The sequence below is a fragment of the Aedes aegypti genome, chromosome 2 (assembly GCF_002204515.2).
Source record: "Aedes aegypti strain LVP_AGWG chromosome 2, AaegL5.0 Primary Assembly, whole genome shotgun sequence".
In the NCBI taxonomy this organism is placed as follows: Eukaryota; Metazoa; Arthropoda; class Insecta; order Diptera; family Culicidae; genus Aedes; species Aedes aegypti.
In genome coordinates this window covers 336,345,027-336,371,086 of record NC_035108.1, presented here as the reverse complement: position 1 = coordinate 336,371,086, position 26,060 = coordinate 336,345,027, and the positions used below count along the sequence as shown (strand labels likewise).

The window sequence follows — 26,060 nt, the reverse complement described above, 5'->3', positions numbered from 1 at the left end:
AAGATTTCTTACGCATCATACAATTAATTTTTAATTTTCATACAAAAAATCATACCAGAGTTGGTGTCTCTAACCCCACAGTTGCAATGCACATAAAAGCGCAAAAGACACGGTACAATAGTTGTAGGATATTCTAGTCCATCTAAACTGCCATCCCAATCAACAAAAAATGCGGATCAGTGCTGTGAAAAGTGAAAATAATACAAATCAAATGCCAGTAGCACTCTTTCAAGCCGAATATGAAATCAACTCCAATTGGTTGATTGATAGTAATATTGAAATAGTCCCCCAAAAAATGATATTTTATCGATCACATTTTTTAATTATTGTCAACGTCACGTAATATTCGTTTCAAAACACTGGTTCCGATAAAGAGAGCTTGTTATGGCACAGCTTATCAACGGATCATGGAGATCATTTGGATTATTCTATGTAGATTACTTTTTACGTTATTGTCCAAATTTTCAGTTCACGAAACGTTTCTTTGTGCTGCTATAGACAATGAATCAAAACGGTAGCATACCATGAAAGGTTTGTCTAAGTCAATGATATGATGATTCTTATGTCCTACCACAAGACTTTGACAGCTCTAGTAGAACTTTGCGGCTACCTCAGAACTGAAATTTCCTTAACAGACTTATGGCGTTATTGAACAACTGACAAGTAATAAAACTGTATTTCATGTCCACTGTAATTAACTTTCCGGTTCAATTGACCATCACCAAAACCATCTTGCTGATGCTTTGTGTACGAAATTGACGCTAAATTGGCGATTAAGTTCAATTTTACATCTGCTCTACATTAAGCCTAGCGAGTAATGCGAAGACGTCCAATCCGGTTCGTCCAGATCAAAGCCTTATCGAGTGTGGACATTTTTCTACTTCTTTGTGCTTGCCGCACAATACACGATTCCATGCGATGGTGGGAAGAACAGTCACTTCAATTGTAATTTGTTGAAATACTCATGAGAATAAGTTGAAATGATAGAGCCACTAAAATGCATAAAAAAAAGGAATGAACTATAGTACATCATCCTACGCGTTTCTCGAGCTTGAGCCATAAACCAAAAGTTTACTTAGCTCTTTGTACATTTTTACCGGCTACATTCAGCTGGTGACCTCAAAGTTCTCAATTTTTACCACCAATATGGAAGAATTGGGTTACAGTGAGAAATGTTTAATCACAGGAGCCATGAAATTCAAATTTATTACTTTGTGGTTACTCAGTTGCTCCATTACACAAGTGGTATGAGGGTTCAGGTCGTAATGGACACAATAAACAATTGTTTATTCTAGGACCATGCAATGGTAGTAGTTATCAGTTATCCACATACAGTCTTCAATTTTTTTTTTAAATTCAAGGTGCTGCATAAAATTATGTACTTGTTAAATAAAATCAAGTGAAATGTCAGGAAAATGTGATAGAAAATTGGATCCAAAACAAGACTGGTAAAAAAATCAGGGAATTATTAACACTGTTGTGGAATTAAGTGAAAACATATTATTATGTTAATAATGAATGTCAATTGTTCTGATATGTAGAAGAGCTGGTCCTCAATCATAGTAGCAAGAAAAAAAAAAGTTTATGAACTCATTACTTTGCTCAAATATTGGATTATTCCACAACCTTGCTTATATAGCGTAAAATATTGTGAAGTTGAACATTGTTGATTCCGTTCAATAAGATCTAGTGGGATACATGTATTATGGTTCAAATATTTCACAAATCAGTGGTGATTAGAGTGTCCATTTCTCGGTCATTTTGCTCGTCCCGGGATTCGGGACAAAAATCTATGCTTGTCCCGGGAAATCCCGGGATCCCGGGATTTATCAAATTTTCAATAAAATTTTCGGTTAAAATGGAAGAATAAATTTAACAATACATTTTTTTCCAATTAAATAAACAGATAATATAACTTTTTAAAATAATATGGTAATTATTTCTTAAAGTTTTATCTGAAATGTTATTTGCTACATTTCAGATAAGACTTTCTTATTTAGATTAAATAACCTAACAAAATTCAAATCATAGCTTGTAATTACGGGTTTGTTATGTATTTTTATTCAAATTTTCTACCGTAAGGACGCCATTCACCGCCCATTAAATTGTTTTGATAAATCTGAACAAATTTTCGCAATAAAAGTCATTAGCATCATTTATGAATGGAATGTAATGAAACATAAGTCATACTTTAAAAGCAATTTGCTTCAAAAATTTCAAAAGTCATAAAAACTTTAGAACAAAATAAACGATTGAAGATCATTGAAGGTATTGTAGATTATGCTATAAGTTAATTACTGAAAATCATTGACTAAAATTTACTGCCGTAAATCGCAAGCCAGTCTCATCTGCATTTTGGTCTAAATTAAGTTGATATCAGTTTTCATTTTATCTTCTAATAATTTCTCAGTTGCACTAACGAGAAATTAGTTTTTGTTCAGTAAAATTAGGAAAACTTGGTGTATAGTCAAATTGTCCTATAATGAAAAGTAAACGCATGTCAGTCCCACTGTAGATTTTCGCATCGTGTTACACAAAGAAGAATCGTTATTTGATCATCTTTATATGTTTCTTGAAAAGGCAACGAAGCAAAAAGCAAATTATGAAAGTTTCATTGAGATCGACACATGTTCCAATCTCTTGGAAGTTTTTGAATACTTGTATGGAAAACGATATTGAAAACCAATGTTGTTGAACAACGATCGGAAACGGGAGGCACGATGAATTTTCGTAGGCATCAAAACAGAATCTGCGGATAAACACAAACAACCGTTCGGGCGCTTCATTCGTTCGTGTTTCATTTTCGGATCGCTGTTTCTCCCGACGCTATCATCGGATGATTTTCCATCGCTCGGTAATGTGAACGATACGATCCACGCTGCCTGTTCTTCGCGAAGAGCAGGAAAATATTCATTTCGATCATCTTCATACGGGCTCGCAACAATCACGCTAAACTAGCTCCGCTCAAAAATGAGTGCCGAGCGCACAAAATTGGCCTCTTTTCATCAATTATTGCACAGATTCTGTGCAAAGGGGCTGTATACAGTTTTGTGCAAACGGTGGTAAACAAAACTAAATGAGTGAAATGAGCACAGAGAATGGAATGCGGAATTCACTTCCAATTTTAAAGTTTTTCAGAGATTTTTTCATTTGAATAGCCGAAGTGGAAGCAAATGGGGAAAAAACTTTCGCATTTGCAATCATCTTCCGGCTTTTCGCTAGAAAACATCTCAGAAAACTCCCCATCTTACCAACGGCCAACTGTTTGCTGCCGCGCGGGAGATCATTGACAGTTCCGTTTCCATCGATCCCCGCGCAGCCGAGGGCCAAAACGTCGGCAACTCACAGAATGAGTGCGACCTACACCAGGGTGTCGACTCAATTTTGAAAATAATATTCCCTGACTTTCCCTGACCTTCCAGTCATTTTCCAGAAAAGTTACAGACCACTGAGTTGGTTAATTTGAACCGAAATAAGTAAGATTTTTACAAGAAGATACATATTTGTTATGTTATAGGTCGTATGAATAAACTGATCAAAAGCTTTGTACCTGCCAGATGACATTTTTGACCGTTTATTCAAGTTGATATGATAAAACTGAACAACTGAGAATCTATTTACTTTTCAAACTTGAAGATCCGTATGAACAAGGATGTTCTCGGCTAGTGAACTACCTTAGACCTAATTTAAAATTTTAAGCATGAACGAAAATTTTGGACTCCTTCCTGATTATAACTTTTTTATACAAGAGGCAACACTATTACGATCATCCACCATACTTTTTTTTGTTGGAAGAAAGCTATCCTCAAATTTGGCTATTTCTTTTTCCAGGCTAAATTCTAGCCAATGCCATAGAACTTTCTTGGAGAATTGTTTCAAGGAATTCCACATAGATTGCTCAGCAATTCTTCTTGAAATTCTTAAGATATTTTTCCAGATATTCCTTAAATACTTCTCAATGAACTCTTGAAAGATTTCCTCTAGAAGCTCCTCATCTCCAAGATTCTCTAAAAATTGTTAGAGAATTTCTTTCAGTCTTAAATATTTCTAAAAATAGCATTTGGATATCCTAGAACTATTTCAGGAATGCTTATAAAAATATTTTCCAGGATAACATTTTTTTTTATATTTTAGGATTTCGATATGAATTACCCCTAGTTTTTCTCCCCGAAAAAAATATCTAAATATTCTTAACACAATGCATTCAGGGCTTGAACAATGCGCTGATTAGAAGGTTTCTAATGTTTCTCTTGTACTTGTCGTACCTTCAGCAATGCTCCGAGGAACTCTTCTAAGAATTCATCTACGAGTATCTCTAAGTAATATCACAAATTGCCAATAGCAGGGCTGGGCAAAAATCTAAAATTCACTCAACAGTAGCCAAACAAAGCCAATCACAGTTTGCGAAGCCAGTGAAACTCACGTCCATCGCTGTTGTAGGCAAAAAGCCTTGAAAATTGCAAAACACCCGTTACTAAGGGCAACCCAAAATTACGCTGCATTTCCCGCATTAAGAGCCTTCAATGACACTAACGTTTTAGAAAATTCATACACCCAACATAGGCTACTTGATGAGATTCACGTTTTTGAACTACTGTACTGGGAAAGCCACGTGATTTTCGCGAAATTCAAGCCTACTACTATTACCATTCCCAGCACTGGTCAATAGATTATCAAGATTATTTCAAATGATATTCCTGAAATTTCTGCATTTCAGTGATTTTCTGGATTACTAAAAATATTCGAGGAACTTTGAGAATCATCCTCAGAATTTCTGGAGAATTTTCTGGGTCCTGGTTCCTTAGTCGAGTGGTTAGAGTCCACGGCTGCAAAGCAAAGCCATGCTGAAGGTGTTTTGATTTAGCATGATCAATACCTTTGCAGACAATAAACTCGTTTGATGTTGTAGTATTGATATTTTTTCCCTTACCTCAAGTGAAATTCCCTGATTTTCCCTGACTTTCCAGGTCAAAAATAAATTTTTCCAGGTAGTCGACACCCTGTACACAGAATTTTCACTCAGTCTGCCAGTTCTGCATTGGTTGCCTCATTCTGTGTAGTTTTAATACATGCGCTGCGTGGAGCTGGCTTAGCGTGGAGTGTTTGCTTGACTTTACGAGAAGAAGCAACCTTGCAATGAATCACCAGAATGAACAGCGCGTTGATAAATGAATCCTACGAGTGGAAAGGCTTCGCGAACCACTTATCGGTGTGTTCATTTAGCTTCTTCGGCGCAGTGTTGCCACATTTTTTCCGAATCTCATCTGTGATTTCGGCCGAAAAAATCTTTTTTATCTTAGGTCAACCTCCAAAAATCTTGGTAAAAATCTGTGTCGTGCAAAAATCCAAAATTTATGTTTTTAGATTGAGAAGAACCTTTGCAAACGTATTACACGCTATGAACTAGACTGTCGAAATGCATACATTTTGCCTTATGCAAGGTGGAATGGTTATCGCAATACGAACGCTTTATGTATCGTTTTAGCATCAACTCACATCGAGGCGTCGTTAGGCGCGTTGTGTACGCACGGGCCTAACGATCGAAAGGTCCTTGGTTCGATTTCAGGTTGCCGCGAGAACATTTTATCAAAGATAGTTAGAAGGAAAAAGATAACCGACTCTCGTCTTAGGCGACATGAATAGTAGAGATGGTCGGGTTTCACATTTTTCAAACCCGAACCCGACCCGTACCCGACTTATTTTATTTTTGCAAACCCGGGCCCGACCCGAACCCGAGGCAATAATTGAAAAGCAAACCCGGACCCGACCCGAACCCGAAAAAAATTCGCTGTTCAAACCCGAACCCGACCCGAAACTCGAAAAAGTTTTATACGAAAAACCCGCATAAAACCCGAGTTTGAAAAGATGATTAATTCATCGTTTCTGATGCGTAGGGAAGCTTTCAGGTTGTTACTATGTTCACAATTCTCACACAAACCCGACCCAAACCCGATTATACCCGACATTTTTCAAGCCCGAACCCGACCCGTACCCGATAATTTTGTAACCTTCAAACCCGACCCGAACCCGAACCCGAAAATTTTAAAATTTTCAAACCCGAACCCGGCCCGAACCCGTCGGGTTCGGGTTCGGGTCGGGTTTCGGGTTTGAAAACCCGAGACCCGACCATCTCTAATGAATAGCGTCGCTCTGGTGAGTCAAAAGCCAACTAATATGCAACGTTCTCCTAGTGACCACCAGATGTTGAAGTGTTCGTTTATGACATTCACGCTTGCAAAAAGGTACGCAGCTCAAACGGGGATGTTCGATATTGCCAACCATCTCTAAATGGCAAAAAATTTAGAAAAAGAAGAAAAAAACAGCACATGAACATTTTTTAGTATGTATAAAAATTACTCAAATTTTGTGTTGGTCCAGAAAAGCCTGATGTTATGTGAGTCGAACTCACTTCTGTGTTACAATTTTCAACCGTGGTTGTTTTGATTTCTTCCACTTTTCGTTTTTTGGTTGCACGATGATTTAAATTCAGCTGAATATAATATTTACGCGCTTTTGACTCAACAGATGGCAGTAGTGTTACTTGAATAACGTGTCGTCGGCAAAATATATGACAAAATAAAGAGTCGATAATCTTTTTCCTTTTAACCATCTTTGATTTTATTGTTTTCAAAGTTTAGTTTCATAAGTGGTTCCTATGCATTTCGATAGCCCATTTGCCTGAGTGTAGTAATTTAAAGATACATTATTGCTTCTTAAAGTTCAAATAGTTAAATTTTTGAGAAAAAATAAACAGAGTAATGGCATTTCTGCTTTATATCTTCCAAAACTGGGTGCTTAACTCGTGAAATATCCTAAAATCTTAAAAATCTTTTTTATCCCAAAAATCTGTGATCTGTGATCACAGATATCTGTAGGCAAAAACAGAAAAATAATCTGTGTAATTACAGATAAATCTGTGTATGTGGCATCACTGCTTCGGCGTTGCATCCGTTCGCTTTTTGCGATGCTCTTCGTGACGCAAAAATGAAAAATAAATTTTGGCGAATGTTGGATCGCGAAGATGCGTCGATCATTGTTCACGAAGAAGATCCATCGCAACACTGTTGAAAACTTCTCAGTCGATTTTCTCAAAGCCTACTTTTTACAGATAATACTGACTTGCGGCAGTTCAGCTGTACTTTCCAATTTGTTATCTCAGCATAGGCTTATAAAAACGGCTAATGTTGAAAAGAAAAGCATTAAAACTTTGCAACTAGACAAATAAAAATATGTGGTTCTTACTTGGTAAATTGATCTTTTCATGAAAATAGTTACTCATTTATTCTTTTTTTTCATTATGCTTTTCTACTTTATCAAATAAGGGTGATAGTGAGTGTTGGAGCGCCGAGGGTGATTCAATCACGGCACTGATTTTTAGAGCAGATCGAAAGTCGGGTTTTTTGTTGATCAGCTTAAACTAGAATAGATTTATTAATAATTCAATTATTTCAACATATTACACTAGTACTCACAAATCTCAGTGCTTCTTTCCGCTGGGTTTCAAACCGCATATCCAACTGACCTATCACTACTTTACTACTTTACTCTCATCACCGATCTCCTATCTTTAACGTTCTTCCTGCTGGACTGTGTTTAGGGTTACCAGTCATTACTGCCACGCTAACATTCCCACCCCCGTAACACTACATAATAGATGGAGTTTTACAAAATTTCCAAGAGCGTGCATTGCACTGTAACCCTATCGATCTCTCACTTGATGCAGTGATGGATGGTGTAACAGCTGACATCCATCTATTCCACACTCGTATGCATTTGGGCAAACACTAGAAGAATGACGACTAAGACAACACCTACACAACTTCAATTCTCCTACTAATCGCCAACGGTTACAAACATCGTACGACTGAAATTGGTTACAGTTCTGCACACGGTGATTTCTTCCCCTACAAACAAAACAGTTGGTATTCTGGTTCTCCAATATCAACTCTCTTCTCGGTGTATCATTCAAAGATGTTTCTTCGTTGCGCGCTCGACTGAATCGAGCCCTTGAGCCTGTCGACGTAACTTCGCATGCCATTTCCACTATCTCACTCATAAAATCATTCAATGTCTTCAGTGAAGCTGGAGAATTCTGGCGCTTGTATTGGGCCCACTGCATTTTCATTTCACCAGGAAACTTCGCTTCTATCTCCTGGAGAAGTGAAGGATTTCGGAGGTGCTCTTGCTGCCTCATTGCTGTCATATGATCATACAGATTCTGAATTGCCATTCCATAATTAATTATGGTGTCAAGAGATTCCATCTCAGGCGGTGACATGGCTCGCACTTTGTCTATCATTGAATTTATAATTACTGTTGGTTTTCCATACAACATTTCCAGTGTGTCAATGACCTTCGGAACTAACTCAGGTAGAAGCAGTCGGCTGCGGACGTATTCTAACGCTTGTCCTTTCAAACACCTTTGCAACCTTACCAGATTCTCCGAGTTGCTGTAACCACATGCTGCGGTCGTATTCTTATACTGGCTATAAAAAACTGGCCACTCTTCTGGATCTCCTGCAAATGTAGGTAGGTCCACCGGCATTACCTGTCTAGCACACACTTGTTGGGGCGATGGTAAACACTTTGATGTCAATGGTGAGTTCATTGATGGCGAACTACTGATCGAAGGGGCATACTGGAAAGCATCAGGAGCAGGCATTTCATCTGAATTAATAGCAATATTGTCCTCGTGTACCTCATGTGCGGCATCTTCATCGAAATTGTTTTCACCACAATCATGTTTGAGTTGTAAACGGGACTTCATAAGGTAGTAGCTTTTTCGTGCTACTGCTAGCTCAACAGCCTCTCTATCGGCTATGGCCTTAAGTTTTATCGTTCGCTCTCGCTGTAAATATTCCAATTCAAGCTCTATTATTTCAGCAGATAGCGTAGCTACGGGATCCTCTCTCGAGGCATTGTGCGTCTGATCCTTCTTCTTAGGACCATTTTCATTGCGTTGGTCAACAGATTTCTTTTGTTGCTTTTTCATTTCGCTTTATATAGCGGGTGAAAATGAGATTTTTTAAGTTTGTTGGAGCGCCGAGGGTGATTCAATCACGGCACTGATTTTTAGAGCAGATCGAAAGTCGGGTTTTTTGTTGATCAGCTTAAACTAGAATAGATTTATTAATAATTCAATTATTTCAACATATTACACTAGTACTCACAAATCTCAGTGCTTCTTTCCGCTGGGTTTCAAACCGCATATCCAACTGACCTATCACTACTTTACTACTTTACTCTCATCACCGATCTCCTATCTTTAACGTTCTTCCTGCTGGACTGTGTTTAGGGTTACCAGTCATTACTGCCACGCTAACAGTGAGGAAAAATGTCATTGTTTTTCATTGAAATTTAGTGGTTTTCATCAAATTCTACGTACATTTCTGGAATTCCGGGATTCCCGGGATGTCAGAAATAAAATCCCGGGAAACGGGAAATCCCGAAATTTGTCAAATCCCGAGAATTTTTGTCCCGGGTAGTCCCGGGATGCACACTTTAGTGGTGATTGGAAGTTTAATGAAGCGTGAACAAAATTTTGACAAAATGCTATGTGAAAACAAGTTTTAAAAATCAAAAAGTAAAGTTTTTGATTTCGGGATGAAATGGTCGGCGTTAAGTCAGAGTGAACCAAGTGCAAAACTTTGAAAATTTGGGTTATTTTTTCATTAGATGCGAAATTACCTTATCTCCATTTCACTTTGATCAGATTTAATGAATGTTGTAAACTGCGAGAGATATGTTACAAATTTACTTTGAATGATCAATAAAAATCCATAAAAGTATACAGTCAGAGTGAACCAAGTGCTTATTACCATAACAGCGAAAAAGATAAGCGCTCTGAGAAATGCGAGGCAACAAAACACATTTCAAGTGATATGTAAGATTTTTACATATCGAATGATTCATCTTCTCATCCATTAATAGAAATTCATAAATATTACTTAATTCGATGCATTTAATTTTGATTTTTGACCATTTACCATATTTGGATGGGTAATCAGTAATTTCAACAATTTCTGTGCAAACAGAGCGGACCAAGTGTCAAAAAGCAATAAACTGATGGAGTATTGCATTTTTTTAGTCGTTTTTGGAGTCCGATGGAAGTTTTTGGTAGTTCTATGGTGTCTGTATGGAATGTACTGGAACCCGCTTATTGGACCAGTATATTTTGGCCGGTACTCAAGATTTTCATTTGGTCCACTCTGACTGAACGCATATTTGAATATTTCTGGTCTTCAATGTCCTGACCTTGCAAAACCTTAATTTTCAAGCTATCGTAATGCCACTGATTTTGGTAGTGACGATATGGATTATTGAAGAATTTACGATAATGGTGTCGAATTGTCTTGAAAATATGTTAATCTTAGATATGTGCACTCAGTTTGACCATGCAAGCATTAAATGATTGTTATTTTCCTAGAAACTGTTCAGTCAGAGTGAACCAACTCACTGAACGGTGGTCTTCAGTTCAGTCAGAGTGGACCAAGTACACATAGTCCAACAAAAAAACTTTCTATCAGATGTTTTGATTATGATTTTTCATGATTATCACTTCACATTACATTATTTGAAAGTAACATAAAGATGTGTAAAAATAATGAACCAAAATTTAAACGAGTTAAAAAATTACAGAGCGTTAGACTTTGAGCCCATTTTTCTCAAAATATGAAAAATGTCACTTGGTCCACTATGACTTAACGCCGACCAAATAGATCAATTACGGCGATAGGTTTTAAAACATAAGTAGATATGCCACGAACTAAATATGGGGTCACCAAGTCTGAATCACGTCTTGAAAATTTAACAATTTGTTGATAAATTGGTAATTTCACAACATTTAATTACAATGTTGTGAATAGCAAAACAAACCACAATGAACTCCTAATGGTAGGCAATTTACTTTGAATTTTGTGACGATGTTCGATGCTTCAAATAAATTTTCCGAGTAACAAATAAAAACAACCTGGTACTAGTTAAACCTTTTTAACTAATTATGTCAGAAATTTGCATAAGACATTTTAACAATATTTGACCACAAAAAATAGTGCTCAAATCGAGAGTGCCTACTTTTTGCACCCTCGCACAGTGTAGAGGAACTGCATGCAACAGACAACCGATCGTAAAGATGGATCGGCCACGATATACAACACGCTTCATTTCGCGCTACTGTAGGTTTTGGGTGGCGATGTCTGTAATATATGCAGAGTCACTTTTAAATATTTATGGCCCGAGGCAATTGCAATAAAATCTATCACATACTGAGATTTTTCGCACCTTAGACCTGTGATGTTGCCGGAGATAGCGACATTGTGCATTCGGAAATAAATTATTTCGGAGCAATCTTGTTAATTATCACTTGTGGAATTTTTGATGAACGATCAATTGTTTCAATAGCTGCAGAACAGTGCACTGTGCATGCGCATCACACACTCGTGCTGTGTGTAGGGTAAGTAAGTATTGCTTTTTGCGTTTGAGATGCAAAGCTTGGCTAAACGTCCTCCAAATACTGTAACAAAAAACAATCAAAGGACACCTATAGGCGAAAAGCACTAATTTTCGACCTACAAGAATTCTGTGCCAATTTTCGGTTTTTCATACAAAGTAGGCTAAAATCGTATGAATGGGTCGAAAATTGGTGCTTTTCCCCTAGTAACGATTTTATGAAACACCACCGCCCTAGCAAGAAAAATCTGTCATTGACGCCGCATTTCTTGTGAAACATCTAACCGCGTATTGGGTGATATTTGCATTTCAAACGCATGCAGCAATATAATACGCCACCCTAAGAATAAATGGAAAATCTATCCATAATTTCAACTTTTGTGATTGCCCATCACGCAAACGAATTATAAAGCTGGTACCAGATAGATGAATTGAAACGTTTTCTATTAATCAACTTTAACAAAAGTTATCCTAGTAATGTTAATGCTTTGGGTAATGCAAAACTTGTGTTATTTTTGTCCGAAGATATCGCAACTATTCAAGAAGCCTAAAGGTGAATAAAATTTGTGAAAGGAGATACCAAAAAGGTTTTATGTCAAAAATGGCAATCATAAATCTATCTTTTGGGATGGCCTTTTACGCAAACAAATTGTAGAGACTTTTACCTGGTAGATGAACGAGAACGTTTATCATACCCGTAGTTCTTTAGGTAAAATCTCCAAAAAATCTTATTCTTCAATTGACGATCGCAATCATACACGCTAAGAAAATAAAATACTGGATAAGTTAAATACCATTCTAAAACCATATTTGGTCTATTCACTCATTGGAATGAATATAAAAGCAATATGCATTGCTAGTATAATCGCTCATTATATTTGAGCATGCTTATATCAAGAATAATCCTTCTGGCTAATAAAGATGAAAAAAACTATGAATTTGATAAAAAACTGTTTTTATATCATTTTGGACACATGAAAACAAAATAACAAAAATGAAAGTGAAAGAAAACGATAATTTTATTCATAATTATGATGTAAAGCACCTCTTGCTGACACGAACATTTAATTATTACATATTGAACTATGCCAGTGAAGGCGTTAAGGACGACCCAACTTGTTCCACTCGTCTACTCTTGCTCAATAAAGTAGTTCGGTAGTTCCGCACCATTCTTATTATCTGCTTAATTCTGCCAGGCAAAATCCTGTCGGCAACGTTTCCGCTGGTGGTGTCCGTCGTTGCACTCCAGATCCAATGGCCGGAACTTTTGGGTAGAATTCTGAATGAACAAAAATGTTTCCTAATGATGCAATTACGGAGCCGCTGAATCAAAGAACTTACCTATAGCAACACATGCTAGTTCCATATGAACAATTTATTATACTTTTCACTTTTTTAAGGGAAACAATTATTAATTTAGTAACGCACGATCACCTGGCTTGAGGACAAGCGAAAACAAAATGTCTGAATCGAATTGGGTGATGTCGGTTATTTCATTAAGTCCCCAGACTAAAATAAGCCGCATAATACGCATTGAAAATAATAAATTATCAAAAATGTTTACAAATGCATAATAGATATTACTGCAAAGCATATCCTTTATTCGTTACAATGAATAAAGATGTGTAAAGATTATAAAGTAATATATATTACACTAATTAGCATTTTCCATTTTATCCGTGTACATACCGCCGGGTAATTTTCTTTAAATCATGCTCATCGACAACATAATATTCGTTCGATTTTATTAACTTCAACACAGCCTCTTCACCAACGGAAATCCAACGAAATGTACACACTTAATTAAGAATGCCGAATCTCGGCTTATTTTAACCGAGATCCGCACAGCCGAGTAGTCGGCAAACAAATTTCCTGGGATCTCAGCAAATTAAAGCCGAGTATCAGTAAATCGTGCTTCGTTGCTAAGCAACCGGACAATTTGTGAGCTGAGTCTCGGTTAAAACCGGGAAACCGAGATTTTCACAGCCGAGCTCGTGAAAAAAATCTAAGTGTGTACATGACTGCCTATGATTTTGATTCCTCAACTGAACAATTGAAACAACTGATCGATGCTGTGTTCATAATCACAACTGTGGCTGAAGTAGTACTATAGTACATCACGGATCCGAGAAATTTCGGGATTTCTTGTTTCCCGGAAAATAAGTTTTGACATCCCGGGAATCCCGGGATTCCCGAAATGATAGTTAAATCCGATGAAAACTGCTAAATTTTAACGCTAAACAAAGATATTTTTCCTCAAACTCAAGCTATATTCGATAAAATACAAAACCAACATAAAGAAAAGGAAAAAAAAGTTAATATTTTCATGAAAAGAGCAAATAAACAAACTTGCATAACATATTTTTATTTGTACAGTTGCAATGGGTGTTTTTTGCGTTTCTCTACATCGTTACTCATTTTCATAAGTCTGGACTGAGAAAGCCAATCTTAAAGTGTCTTAAACTTCTATGAATAATATTCAGTAAGTACCTTTTAGCAAGATCCATTACAATACCTCGAAGGATCTTGAACTGTTTCTTTTGTTCTTCAAAGTTCATCAAGACTTTTCGAATGTCTGAAGCAAACTATTTTAACATTATGTACTAAAATGTTTGCCACACATCCGTTTCTATTGCAGAGACTTTGGACAAAAAAATGCCTGAAATTGGCCAAGATGAGCTTTGAGCTTTGATTATTTACTTCATGAAAGTTAAAGTAAAACATGTATAAAGTACAATTAGTTTTAATTAACTTTGCATCTTGGAAAATTACGTTCTTTTTATGTTTTACTGTAAAAACATTGTATTGTTGGAGTTTTACTTCCATTTCAACAAAAAAAACTAGTTTTATTCAAAATTTGATAAATCTAGGGATCCCGGGACAAGCATCAATTTTTATCCCGAATCCCGGGACAATCAACATGGCCGGACACTCTAAGCAGTACGATATGAAGCATCCCAAGTAACAATGAAAGCTGAACAGCAAGAGTATTTGCTGAATCTTGGCTGATCAATGGTGTACAAGGCTGAACACCGTGACAGCTGAACAATAATTTGAACAAAAGCTTATTAAACACTCTTATTCAGCAGTATACTGAAAGCTGAATATTAAGTTGAACAAACTATTTTTCATCTACAGTTTTAACTTTTGTTCAGCCAACCTGAATGATATTGATTAAAGGTTATTTAAAGCTTTAATCAAATCAACAGCCATTGTCGAAAAATCGTTCACCTGTATGTTGATAAAAATATACATACCGAAATATATACCTACATTGGGTCGAGCACTAAATTTATTATTATAAAACTGTTTCATTGAACAACAAATTTTTCACATCTCGAAGCAGACATGCTGTAAACGCACACGGGCCTATCATTTGTCGAAAAAAAAATGCTGAATCCGGCATCGATGACCTTGTGCAACAACAAGATAGAACACTACACTCGATGACGCAGATTTCTTCGTTACATTTTTAATTAACTGTACGAAATCGAAATCATTACCAACTTGCGTTCACAACAATTGAATAGCAGAAATAAAAAATTACCGAGGATTCTATTTTGAAACAAAAATCACAACACACTTTGACAGCTAACTCAAGTGTTTTTGCATAGCGCTGTTATCACTTCTTCAGCCTCAATGCAGCCTTTAAAATAGCCCTTATTCAGAGAAAACAATATGTTGGTCCCTTGCTGTTGATGATGTTCATACAGTCTCATGTGGAGCAGATGTCAAGGTAAGTGGTTATAAATCAGCGAATCCCAGTTCAAATCTCAATGGCACATATTTACTAATATTCATCTTTAAATTCCAGCACTTGTCTACACTATGTGTTTGAAATTGTTAGTTGCGTTGATAAAACCCAAAACTATAAACCTGTAAATACTTTTTATTTTTTTTTTGGTTAATTGTTGAATAATGGATGAATAAGCGATTGTTAAGCCTCCGAAGGTTGCCATCTGTTCTAAAAATAGAAAAAGGTTATTGAAAGAGGCCTGAATAAGCGCATGCTAGACCTTTATTCAGCCTTCTATATAGCTTCAATTAAGCTTAAGGCTGAATAAAATCGCCAGAATTAGATGTTTAACAGCTGAACAACAGTGAATGCAGGCTATGAACAGCTTTTGTTCAAACAAAGGCTGAATTGAATTAGCTATAAAAGCGTTTGAGCAGCTTCAAATTGTTACCCCGGGATGTGGTGGAGTGGCTATCATCATTCATAGGCGTATAAAACATCCCCTATTTCGTCATCTGAAACCAAAGTTTTTAAAACTTTGGGAGGTTCTGTTGAAACACAAGTTGGTAATAGTAGTTTACGAAACAAGTTGCAGAATGATGATTTTTATAGCACGAGTCGTAAATTTATCCTACAAGGCTTGCCGTGTAGGATAATTACGACGAGTGCTGTAAAAATCGAGTTCTGCAACGAGTTACGTACAACATTTTTTGCAATTTCGTAGAAGACCACTTATGGGTATCAGAAGTGATATCGGAATGCATTCACCTTCATTTTACAATTTCTGAAAATATGTTGTGTTATGATTCATTACGCAACTCAAAACAGTTGCGTAATGAGAAAGCGTTTCGTAATGAATCATTACAGCACTGGTTTCAGTTGCGTAATGACTTTTCCCGCACTGCATACTTCAGTGCAGGAAAGTAGGCCATTTCATGACAGCTTGACGTGATGAAAAACAGCCTATTACGATGAGAAATTGTAAAAAATTCTATTCCATAGCTAACTATTGAAGATGGTCGGGTTTCACACTTTTCAAACTCGAACCCGACCCGTACCCGACTTATGTTATTTCTTCAAACCCGGACCCGACCCGAACCCGAGACAATATTTAATAATCAAACCCGGACTCGACCCGATCCCGAATATATTTTGCTGTTTGAACCCGAACCCGACCCGTAGGAAAAACCCGAGTTCTAAAAGATGATAAATTCATCGTTTCTGATGCATAGGGATGTTTTCAGGTTGTTACTATGTTCACAATTCTTACCGAACCCGGCTCAAAACCCGACTCAACCCGACTTTTTTCAAGCCCGAACCTGACCCGTACCCGATAATTTTGTAGCCTTTAAACCCGACCCAAACCCGAACCCGAAAATTTTCAAATTTTCAAACCCAAACCCGACCCGAACCCGAATCGGATGTCTGCTCATCGACAATAAAACCTCCGTCAAAATGGATTACGGACAGCTACCTGGCGATGGCACGAGATGTTCCTGCCAATTTTAAGTTTGCTTTTACAGACAAAACCGAGTATTTAACGGAAAATTTCAAAAGTATATTTATTTTTCTTTATTCTGCTTGCAGTGAATCTGCTTCAGAAGGTTTCAGGGAGACCTTCAAAGACTATTACGCGATATTTTCACAAAATTTTCAGGAATTGATTTCTAGATTCCTCAAGGAAAAACTTCAGGAATTCTTCTAGTGATTTCTTCAAAGATCTCTTCAGGTATACTTCTGGGATCTCCTTCAGAAATCTTATTATTATTCGACCACCAAGTCTCCCAAAAAAGCATTACAACGCTTTTCTTGACTTTTTCATCATCCCCAGTTGTAACATTAGAAGATCTTCCAAAATGTAGATGAAAAAAACCGAATTTAGTACTATACCATTTAATTCCACTAGAGTTTGTATCCTTTGACAGATACGCGGATTTCGACCTCAACTGTAAGGCCGTCTTCAGTGTCGTGTACTGCCGTTATACGCATAATTGTCCCATGTTCCATGCAATCGAGAAAAACGCGTTTAAAGATTTTAACACATTTAGGCCTCGTATTGACCAGGTGTGTGGTAAATCAAATTAAAAATCTTTACAACAGTATAAAGAATAGCGTGTTCATTAGAGTCAAGAGTTTTTATTATGGGAATAAAGCAAATTTAGCTACGAAATTCAAAGTGGGACTGTTATGCCTAGAAATACAGGATTTTTGGTGAATTTCTACGCATAACAGTCCCACCGATATTAGTGACCAATTATGTGCTAAGCATAATGCTGTAGATGACCGTTCTTACGTATAGATTGTACCGAATGTAGCGGACGTATATCCTCAAGACTATCTTAAGGCATCTAATGACGGCTTAAGTGACATGTGCCAAACGGAGCCGCGTGTGGGGAAGTGAAGAAATACGATTTTATAGAGAAAGAAAGAGTGGATGAGTAAGTTAGAGAGTTGACCCATAACGCGGGTAGATCACCTTTTCGTGGTGCATTATGGGGTAAAGATCTACCAGTGAACCCTAGTCCTGACTGCTTCAAACGAAGAGAACAGGATATTATAGTAATCAAAGGAACATTTTTTAGTCCTTGTTACATTTTTAAACCTTGTTGAAAGTGACAAGTCTCGGTTTTCCCGGTTGCCGAGAATGATCTTGAGACAAGGGAAAAAAATGAGTCGAATACAACAATTTGTTTTCTAATCTTTTATTTATTTAGTTCTCTAGTTTGAAGAAGTAAGGACTAGAATTCTGATGCATGGACAATATCGGTGTAATTTCTTGGCTTTATCAAGGGATCCGATTTTGACTGATAAAGGGGCGCGCCTGTGGAGAGTGTACTCACCACATTCTTCAAAGGATATTAAAAGCGGAACCTTTCAATTAGAACCCTTTCCTGCGATCAAGTTAGGAATTACAACTGTAAGAAAACCGAAAACTTTATCACTTCTCAATAGTGATAATGTAACACGACATGCACTAAACAAAGGACACGGGATATACTACAATAGATCAAATATTGGTCGCAGTGGTTTATGTTCCGAACAAAAAAAAAGTTAGAGAGTTTATAAGATGTTATAAATTAATATATCGACTCTTCCAGCTGCAGGCTTGACAGAAACTCATCTGCGAATTCAAGGTTATTTGAGGAGTAAATATTTAACTCAAAATTCACGACACAAATCTTCACACGATTTGACATTTCTTTGGACTTGGTTTGCAAAATCATGATTGTTGATACATCGCAAATAAAGCTTCAGAACCATCAACATATTTGCCACTTGCATCGAAGAACCAATTACCCAGAATAACCCAGTATGTGGCCAGGTCACCCAAAACCTCTTGAACTATTCTTCTTTTGACATGACTTTGACTTCTTCTTGACTTCATCAAGTTTGATGTGTCGCAAAATAGGTCTCAGAATCGCCAATATAATAACCACCTCTTCTAGAGAACAGGGTACCCAAAATAACCTGGCATGTTATCAAGTTATCCAAGAACCTTTGAATTACCCTTCTTTAGCCTTGATTTGGGAATTTATGTAGTTTGATGTTGCCAGCTAGGTTTCAGAACCGATGGTTTAGAAGCCATTTCCCCCAGGGAACTGGAAATTTGGAACAATCCGACATGTGGTCAAGTTATTCAAATACATTTGAACCACCTTTAGACATGATTTGCAAATTCATGAAAATTGATATGTCGCAAGCCAGGTTTCAGATTCGTCAATATAATATGGCCACTTCCATCAATGAACCGGTATTCGGAACAACCCAGTATGTGGCCAAGTCATCCAAAAACATTTGAACTATTTTTATCTAGACTTGGTTTTCTAAATCATGAAGTTGATTTGTCGCAAGCCATGGACTCGAAAATAAAAAAAAAACAGGTTGTGTTCCACATGGGATGTAAAGCCAACGTAAGAAGGTGTTCAAAAAACGATTTTCGCAAACACCAGCTAATCCAAAACTGCCTACTGACTATTTTGTTCGAGATCAGCGCAGCGAATTGTATAGTGTGACAGTTATGCGTAGAAATACAGTAGTGGGACAAATTGACTTGGCTTGCTTTTCATTGAGTTTCCGAACAAAGTTAATTTTTGGTATATGTTTTCTAAAACTATACGTAAAAATAAACTGTTTAATGACAAAAAGTCAAAATGCACAAAAAGTAACATGGGACAATTATGCGTATAACGGCAGTATACTAGACGATCTTCCAAAGTTTCCTTCAGGAGTTCTGTGAGGAAAAAAAATCATTTTACTGTTCTTAAAGAAATTTATTTGACTATTTTTCCAGGAAGATCTACGAGAAGTCCTATGCCAGTTTCTCCAGTTATCCTTTCGGGCATATTGATATGGATATCTTCGAGGATTCTTTCACATCTACTCTAGGAACTGCTCCTAAAATCATCCGAGAAAATATATTTAATACTCTTCCAGAAATTTGATCTGTGAGTCCTCATGAAGCTTTGTTTCAGAGAACTTTGTGGTAGTTCATCAAGAGCTACTTTTAAACTTATTCAAGTTTCATCAAATGTCACTTTGGGATTTCAGAGTGCTTCGTGAAGCCAAGCAGGACAGTTCGGTTTTGCTCCAAACCTCTTGCTGGGTAGTGCTTCGTGAAGCCCAAGCATGACAGTTCGGTTTTGCGTCGTCCGATAGATTTTGCTGACGGTTTCGCGCGTGTTTTCGTCGCCGGAGATTTTTTCCCCTGTTTTGGAGCGTCTTGCTGGGTACGTATTTGGGAAGGCCCGAGCAAGACGGTTTATTTTCGGGACGCCAAGAAGTTTTGCTGTCAGTGTCAGTTTTGTGTTCAGTCGAGAATGGATTACCAACTGGTGAGTTCGTTTCATGCTTATGATAACACATATTTTCTTGAAAGCGTAACTTTTATGTAATATTAAAACAAACTTTGTATGGTTTGTCACTATAGGTGTCGGCATTATGCTTTTTTCTTATACAATTTGAATATACATATATTTTTCTCTTTTTGACATTATTAAAAATTATCTTTTAAATTGTTCGACATTGTGAATGTTGACGTATTCTTTAAAAACTTCTACCATATCGAGACAAAATGCACAGTAATATTCATATGTAATTTTCAAACAAACTATGTATGGTTCGTCACTACAAGTGTCGGCATTATTCCTGTTTCATATAAGTTAAAATATATACATGTAATTTTCAGTTTTCGTCATTAATAAAAACGTCTTTTGAATTGTTCGACATTATAGATGTTGACGTATTTTTTCCAAAAACTTCTCGAGACAAAAATACAAAACTAGCTTTAAATACAAGTCGTATATTTCCCCCTTGTCCATGGATCGCATCACCGACCAGAGGTGACTCCCAGATCTTTTCCTCCCTCACTAATAAACACCCTTCCCGTGGTGATTGTGGAGATGCAGAGGTATTCTCGGTCTCTAGAAGCAACAATCATTACACCCTAACATTCCTTCCCTATCCCAACTGACTGTAAGGACTTGGCCGGCGCCGTTATTGATCAATAATATTAGATCTGCTAAAATTGCACTTCAAGAGTAAGCGGAAACTCCCATGCCTTATTCATTTGGATCGTAGTGCAATTCTTACCAGTTCCGATCAATCACGGAGTAGCAACCATTGACATGTACAGTCAGTCTATGCTATGCTATGCTATGCTATTCAAGTTTCATCAAATGTCACTTTGGGATTTCATTCTGAAATACATCCCGTAATTTTTGAAAATTTCACCTGAAATTCCTGAAAAAAATTCTTGATCTTTTTTCTGTAGATATTCCTGGGAAAATGATTGGGGAAATTCTTTGAAGACGTCTTTGGGAAATTTCTCTAACAACTTCTAGAAGAATTCCTTAAAGAATCTCAGGAACGATTTCTGGAGTAATTCCTGAAGGAATTCTCTGGATGAAATCTAAACGATAATTTTGGAGGAAATTACAGAAAATCCATGGAGAAAAAACTAGTTGCAATCTTGAAGATATTGCAAACGGGACCTTGGTAGACGCATTAAAAAAATGGTGGTAAAATCAATGGATATAATTTTGGAGCACTTATGATTTCCTTGAAAAAAATCTGAAAGAATTTATGATGGAATCTCTGAGGTGACTTCAATGGTTATTCTTAGAAAAATTCTGCTTTTAATTTTTGAAGGTATCTTATTCCGTTTAAGAAGTTCTTAAAAATTACAAAATGAACTTCTGAATAAAATCTTTGGATTTCATTTGGTTTGAATGTTATTTGAAGCAAATTTATTAATTTTTAAGGCAACTCATTTATCAAGAATTTAAAAATAAATCCCGAATCAAAAACAAAAAAATTAAGAAATGTTAAAATTAAAGCTGTATACGAATCATTTTTTTCAAGAGCAACTTCGCCAGTGTATATTTACTCTTCCATGGCAATTCACTGGAAGCCCTCTCGATAATTTTCAGTAAACTAGGGTAAAAGCACTATATTTCGACCCATGAAACCAGCATATGAGTGGAAAACTCCCAAAAACCCTGAAAAAAAGCATCAACTAATATTTTAATTTTGCAGTCGAATAGAAAAACATATTATTTGTTCATGTATAACTTCTATTAGATGATATTTCATTGCATTTTTTGTATTTTTATAGATTAATGACTTTATCTTTTTGTGCTAGTTTTCGACCCACTGTTTTATTTTTCGACCCATGCATGTGCTAATTTTCGACCTGTACCAGATTGAAACAATATAGGTATATTGTATGAAAAAAACTTGAAACTGTTGAATATTCTTCGATGATTTATTTTTTAGAATTACATTCCAGTGGAAACAGTGTATGTTTCCCATTTCCGTAACGAACTTTATGATAAGCAGTTCAACAGTTATTATCTGATAGATCTATGGAATGCTCCTGAATACCATAAATACTGGTTTTGTATCCCTGTCACATCCTTTGAAGATATTGAATGTAAAACGTTTCGTCAATAGTCTAATAGTTTATTATAGTAAAAACTCAAATTCTTCTCTTAGCTCTCGACTTTGACTGCTTTTTTGGGCTTTGACTTTTATTTAATGGGTCATTTCGGTACATTGTTTTCTTTTTTTTTTCACTATAAATTTTGTTCGAATCGTTTTGCTTCAGCGTGGTCTTGTTTCTTCATTTCGGACTCTCTCTTCAACTCCTTTCTAAGAATATTGCGATATTATTTATCTTGCTCTGTCAATTCACCTGGATGGTTGTCTTTAAAATAGTTTTGCCTTTCAGTAGTATCAAGAAACCCTTCAACATGCTCCAACATTGAGTCACGTTTCACTAGCCATCCCCGTCGCTGACTGCCGAATATTAACTCTTCAAATTCGGTCTCCTCCTCCATTGTGGTCGGTCCAGGACGAATAACGGACTGATAGATATTTCTTCGCCAATGTTGAATTGAATATGTATATGAAATTTCGGAATTCCATAATCGAGTTCTTGTTGACTACCTTAGATGCTATTTATTGGATGTCGGCTTCTGCGTAGACTTGTCTGTACTTTTCTGGGCGCTATAATATGTTAATCCATATGATTTTGATAAAATTGAAGCAAGATCAGTATTTTTCTTACTGTTTTGGTTAAAAACCGTTGAAGCAAGAAATTCAACTCCACGAAAGAACAACCACCACTATGAACGATGTTTACTTTTGATGAAGGGTCGAAAACTAAAACACATCACCTGCTGAAATCATGACATGCTTTTTCGACCGGTCGAAAATTGAAACTTGGTGTTTTAATTTTCGAACAATTTCAAACGCGTAATAAAATTTATTTTCGCTTATGGATGCACAAAATTAATTACAATTTGCTTAAATTTTATCAGGTTTCACCAAACTTTATCGATTAGGCATCACTTTGATCAGTTTTTATACTGATTTGAGCCTCTTCAATATGTGACGAATTTTCATCAATGGAAGAAAAAGGACTGAATCAGACACAAGAAAATCAGGATTTATCAATTTAGGATTAAAACTCCGTTATATAGATACAATTTTTATTGGATCATGATAGATATAACAGCAATGACATATTCTAGTGATTTATAAATGTTTGAAAATCTCAAATAGTAGTTAAAATAACGTTTGTTTTATCAATGGGTCGAAAATAAGCACTGGCTCGAAAATTAGATCCCTTACCCTAAGATATTCCTGAACAAGAATTTAGAAAAAAAGAACTGTAGGTTCATTAATTGACATTTTTGCCATTAAAATTTTTTAACAGCATATCACCGTAAGTTCCATCACTTCAGTCATAGTTTTACAAAATTTGTTCATTGTTTATTTCAAAAGTCGATTCAACATTGACGCCCTTAGTAGATTTTCGCACCGGGCAAAAAATCCTAGCAGCTCTACTAAAAACATCAAGAATTGATACGTTATGTACATTGACGTTGCTGAATTGACCTGGGCATTTGTTTTTGTTCACGACACACCATGAAGTTTGATATGTCGCCTATCTGATTTATAAAGCATTTGGGAATTAGCAACATCCGCTAGGGCATTTGGAACATGTCCGGTGTGACCAGGTAAATCCTGAATGTTCGTTGAACTTTCTAATGACCATTTCCACTCATTATCTGACAAATTCATGGAGTTTATCGCACGAATGGTATGACTGACCGCCTCTCTCAGGGTTTTCGGAACATATCTGCCACAAGTAAACGGATTTCGGTTTCCGTATAGGACACAAACTTGTATATGGTTGTACCAAAGACAAATTAAAGACCTCCATGTCCCTTGCAGCTGCCCAAAATTTTATGGCTCATAAGGTAATCTAGAATGCCGTGTAAAGTGTACTGCGATCTGTCAAACTTGGGTACCTTTTGTACTACCGAGGGACCAAATGCAGTACTAGAAGTGGTACCCAATCTGAGCCCGAGTGTGACGAACCTGGTTGTACGGGGTAATCCCCCAGTACCGGACAGCACCCAATACCGGAAAAAGTTGAAAATTGATAAATCATGGTCCAATCAAGATTTTAGGATTAGAAGAAAAGAGAGCTATATGGAGAGTAATGTTTGCGTAGATTACCACATCCTTGGACATCGTCCTGATGATGGGCAGCATCAAGCCCGAAACCGGTCGTTAAAAAAAAGGTAATTTATATGTCCTTTAAACGTTTGTAAGAACCATAAGTGTTGTGTCCTGTCTCGCGTCGCGTCGTGTGATTGTGATATAGTTCTTACGTTGCACAAAACCAAAAATAATGAGTATGCATGCCTATTTGAAAAAATAGAGACGTTTAAAAATCGTTAAAAAGTTGAGGTGATAATTTGAGCCTAATTTGTAATTATTTGGTTCCCGTTTGGATCCGCAAGCATGATCGAATATAATCATAATTTGAAAGTATGAATGTATTTTGTACCATATTTTAACTAAATGTGATCAATGTACATTTTTGTCAAGCACCTTCTGCCCCACAGTTTCGGACAGCTTGATTTTTTATAAGATATCTTTGTAATTTTTGCACTAGTGTCTCAATTTACATTCATTTTGCATGGATTCCATCGATCATGATATCAAATATACAATAAAACAAAAAGAATGAGGATTCAGAACAATATCGTTATTTTTCATCATACATGAAAGTGTCATACAGTGAAACCTTTATGAGTCGATATTGAAGGGACCATCGACTCATGGAAATATCGAGTCATGGAACAGCAATCCTTTGGAAAGCTGCTTCTATGGACCATCATAGTAAGCATGAAATTTCGTTCTTAGTATGGTTCCATGAGTCGATATCGAGTCATGGAACATCGACTCATGGAGGTATCACTGTAATAATATATTTTAGTTTTGCATTCGTTTCGCTTAACAGAATACCAGAAATTATGATATTTCTTTTAGCATATGGTGGGTAACACACTATCAAAGTTACCCGCATGATCAAAGATACCCCGTTTTACGGTAGATATAAGAAACGAATGTAATGATCGAAATGATAAAAAAATATTGGTTACAGAAAGCACACCTATTTCTCTACCTAGATTATATAGATTTGTTGTATCTAAGCTAGGTGACAAACTGAAAAATTCTAAGCCAATATCATGGTTTCAAAAGGATTAATTGGCATTTATTCGTCAGAACGGCACCTGAGTTTGGATAGTTACCACGCTACAAATATGACAGACAAGCGTCTCATTCAACTGAAACGATATAGAGTTCAATTGTTCGCCAATTCATCAGTAACAATGAAAGGGCGTGAAAACACTCATGACGAGTTGACATCAACGCGAAGTTTCTCTGTGTAGACTGATTAGCGACTATGTAAAATGTCTACGACCAGTCAGTATGATAATCGCAATCGATCGGTTGGCAACATGCTTCTAGCGGTGACGGTGATCGCGGGACTGATAACTATATGGCTGTTTCTAAGCCAGCGGCGCCGATACAGATTTGCCGATAGTCTTCCGCAGTTGAACCCATGGTTTCCGGTCGTGGGCAATGGCGCGCTGATGTTCGGGAAGAGCGATGTGGAGCGTTTCGACGTTTTGGTCAAAATATTTCGCGATTATGATCGGATGGTGAGAGTGTGGGCTGGGCCGAAAATGTTGCTCTTCACGAGTCATCCAGATTTGGTGCAGCAACTGTTGACGAGTCCAGCGTGTTTGGAGAAACCGTTCTTGTATAGCTTTGCGGGCTTCGAGCAGGGGCTGTTTACTTCAAAGTGTATGTATGATAAATTCATTTATTGATTATAGAACAACGATCTACCCCATCACATCGAATGCCATCACCCTGAATTTTACAGCACTGAAAGCACATTTTTATTCACATTCTATTACCTCGAATGTTGTACCATAATTTATACTTTTTTATGTCTGTTTCCATGATACAAAAAAAATACCGAAACATATTTTTGAGTGATTTAAGACCG

The 26,060-nt window shown here is 36.7% G+C and overlaps 1 protein-coding gene across 2 annotated transcripts in view; it reads left to right on the top strand.

The window, feature by feature from the left end:
• LOC5566939 (cytochrome P450 4c21) overlaps nt 1–26,060 on the top strand; it is a 64,841-nt gene that overhangs the window by 17,039 nt on the left and 21,742 nt on the right. Inside the window, exon 1 of one of the 2 annotated variants that reach the window (XM_001651280.3) lies at nt 25,433–25,852. The exons of the other annotated variant lie outside the window; for it this stretch is intronic. Within the exon in view, the coding sequence (XP_001651330.3) occupies nt 25,456–25,852 (397 nt within the window). The 5' untranslated portion in view covers nt 25,433–25,455. Of the gene's footprint in view, nt 1–25,432; nt 25,853–26,060 lie in introns of those variants that run through there. 2 annotated transcript variants of the gene reach the window in all.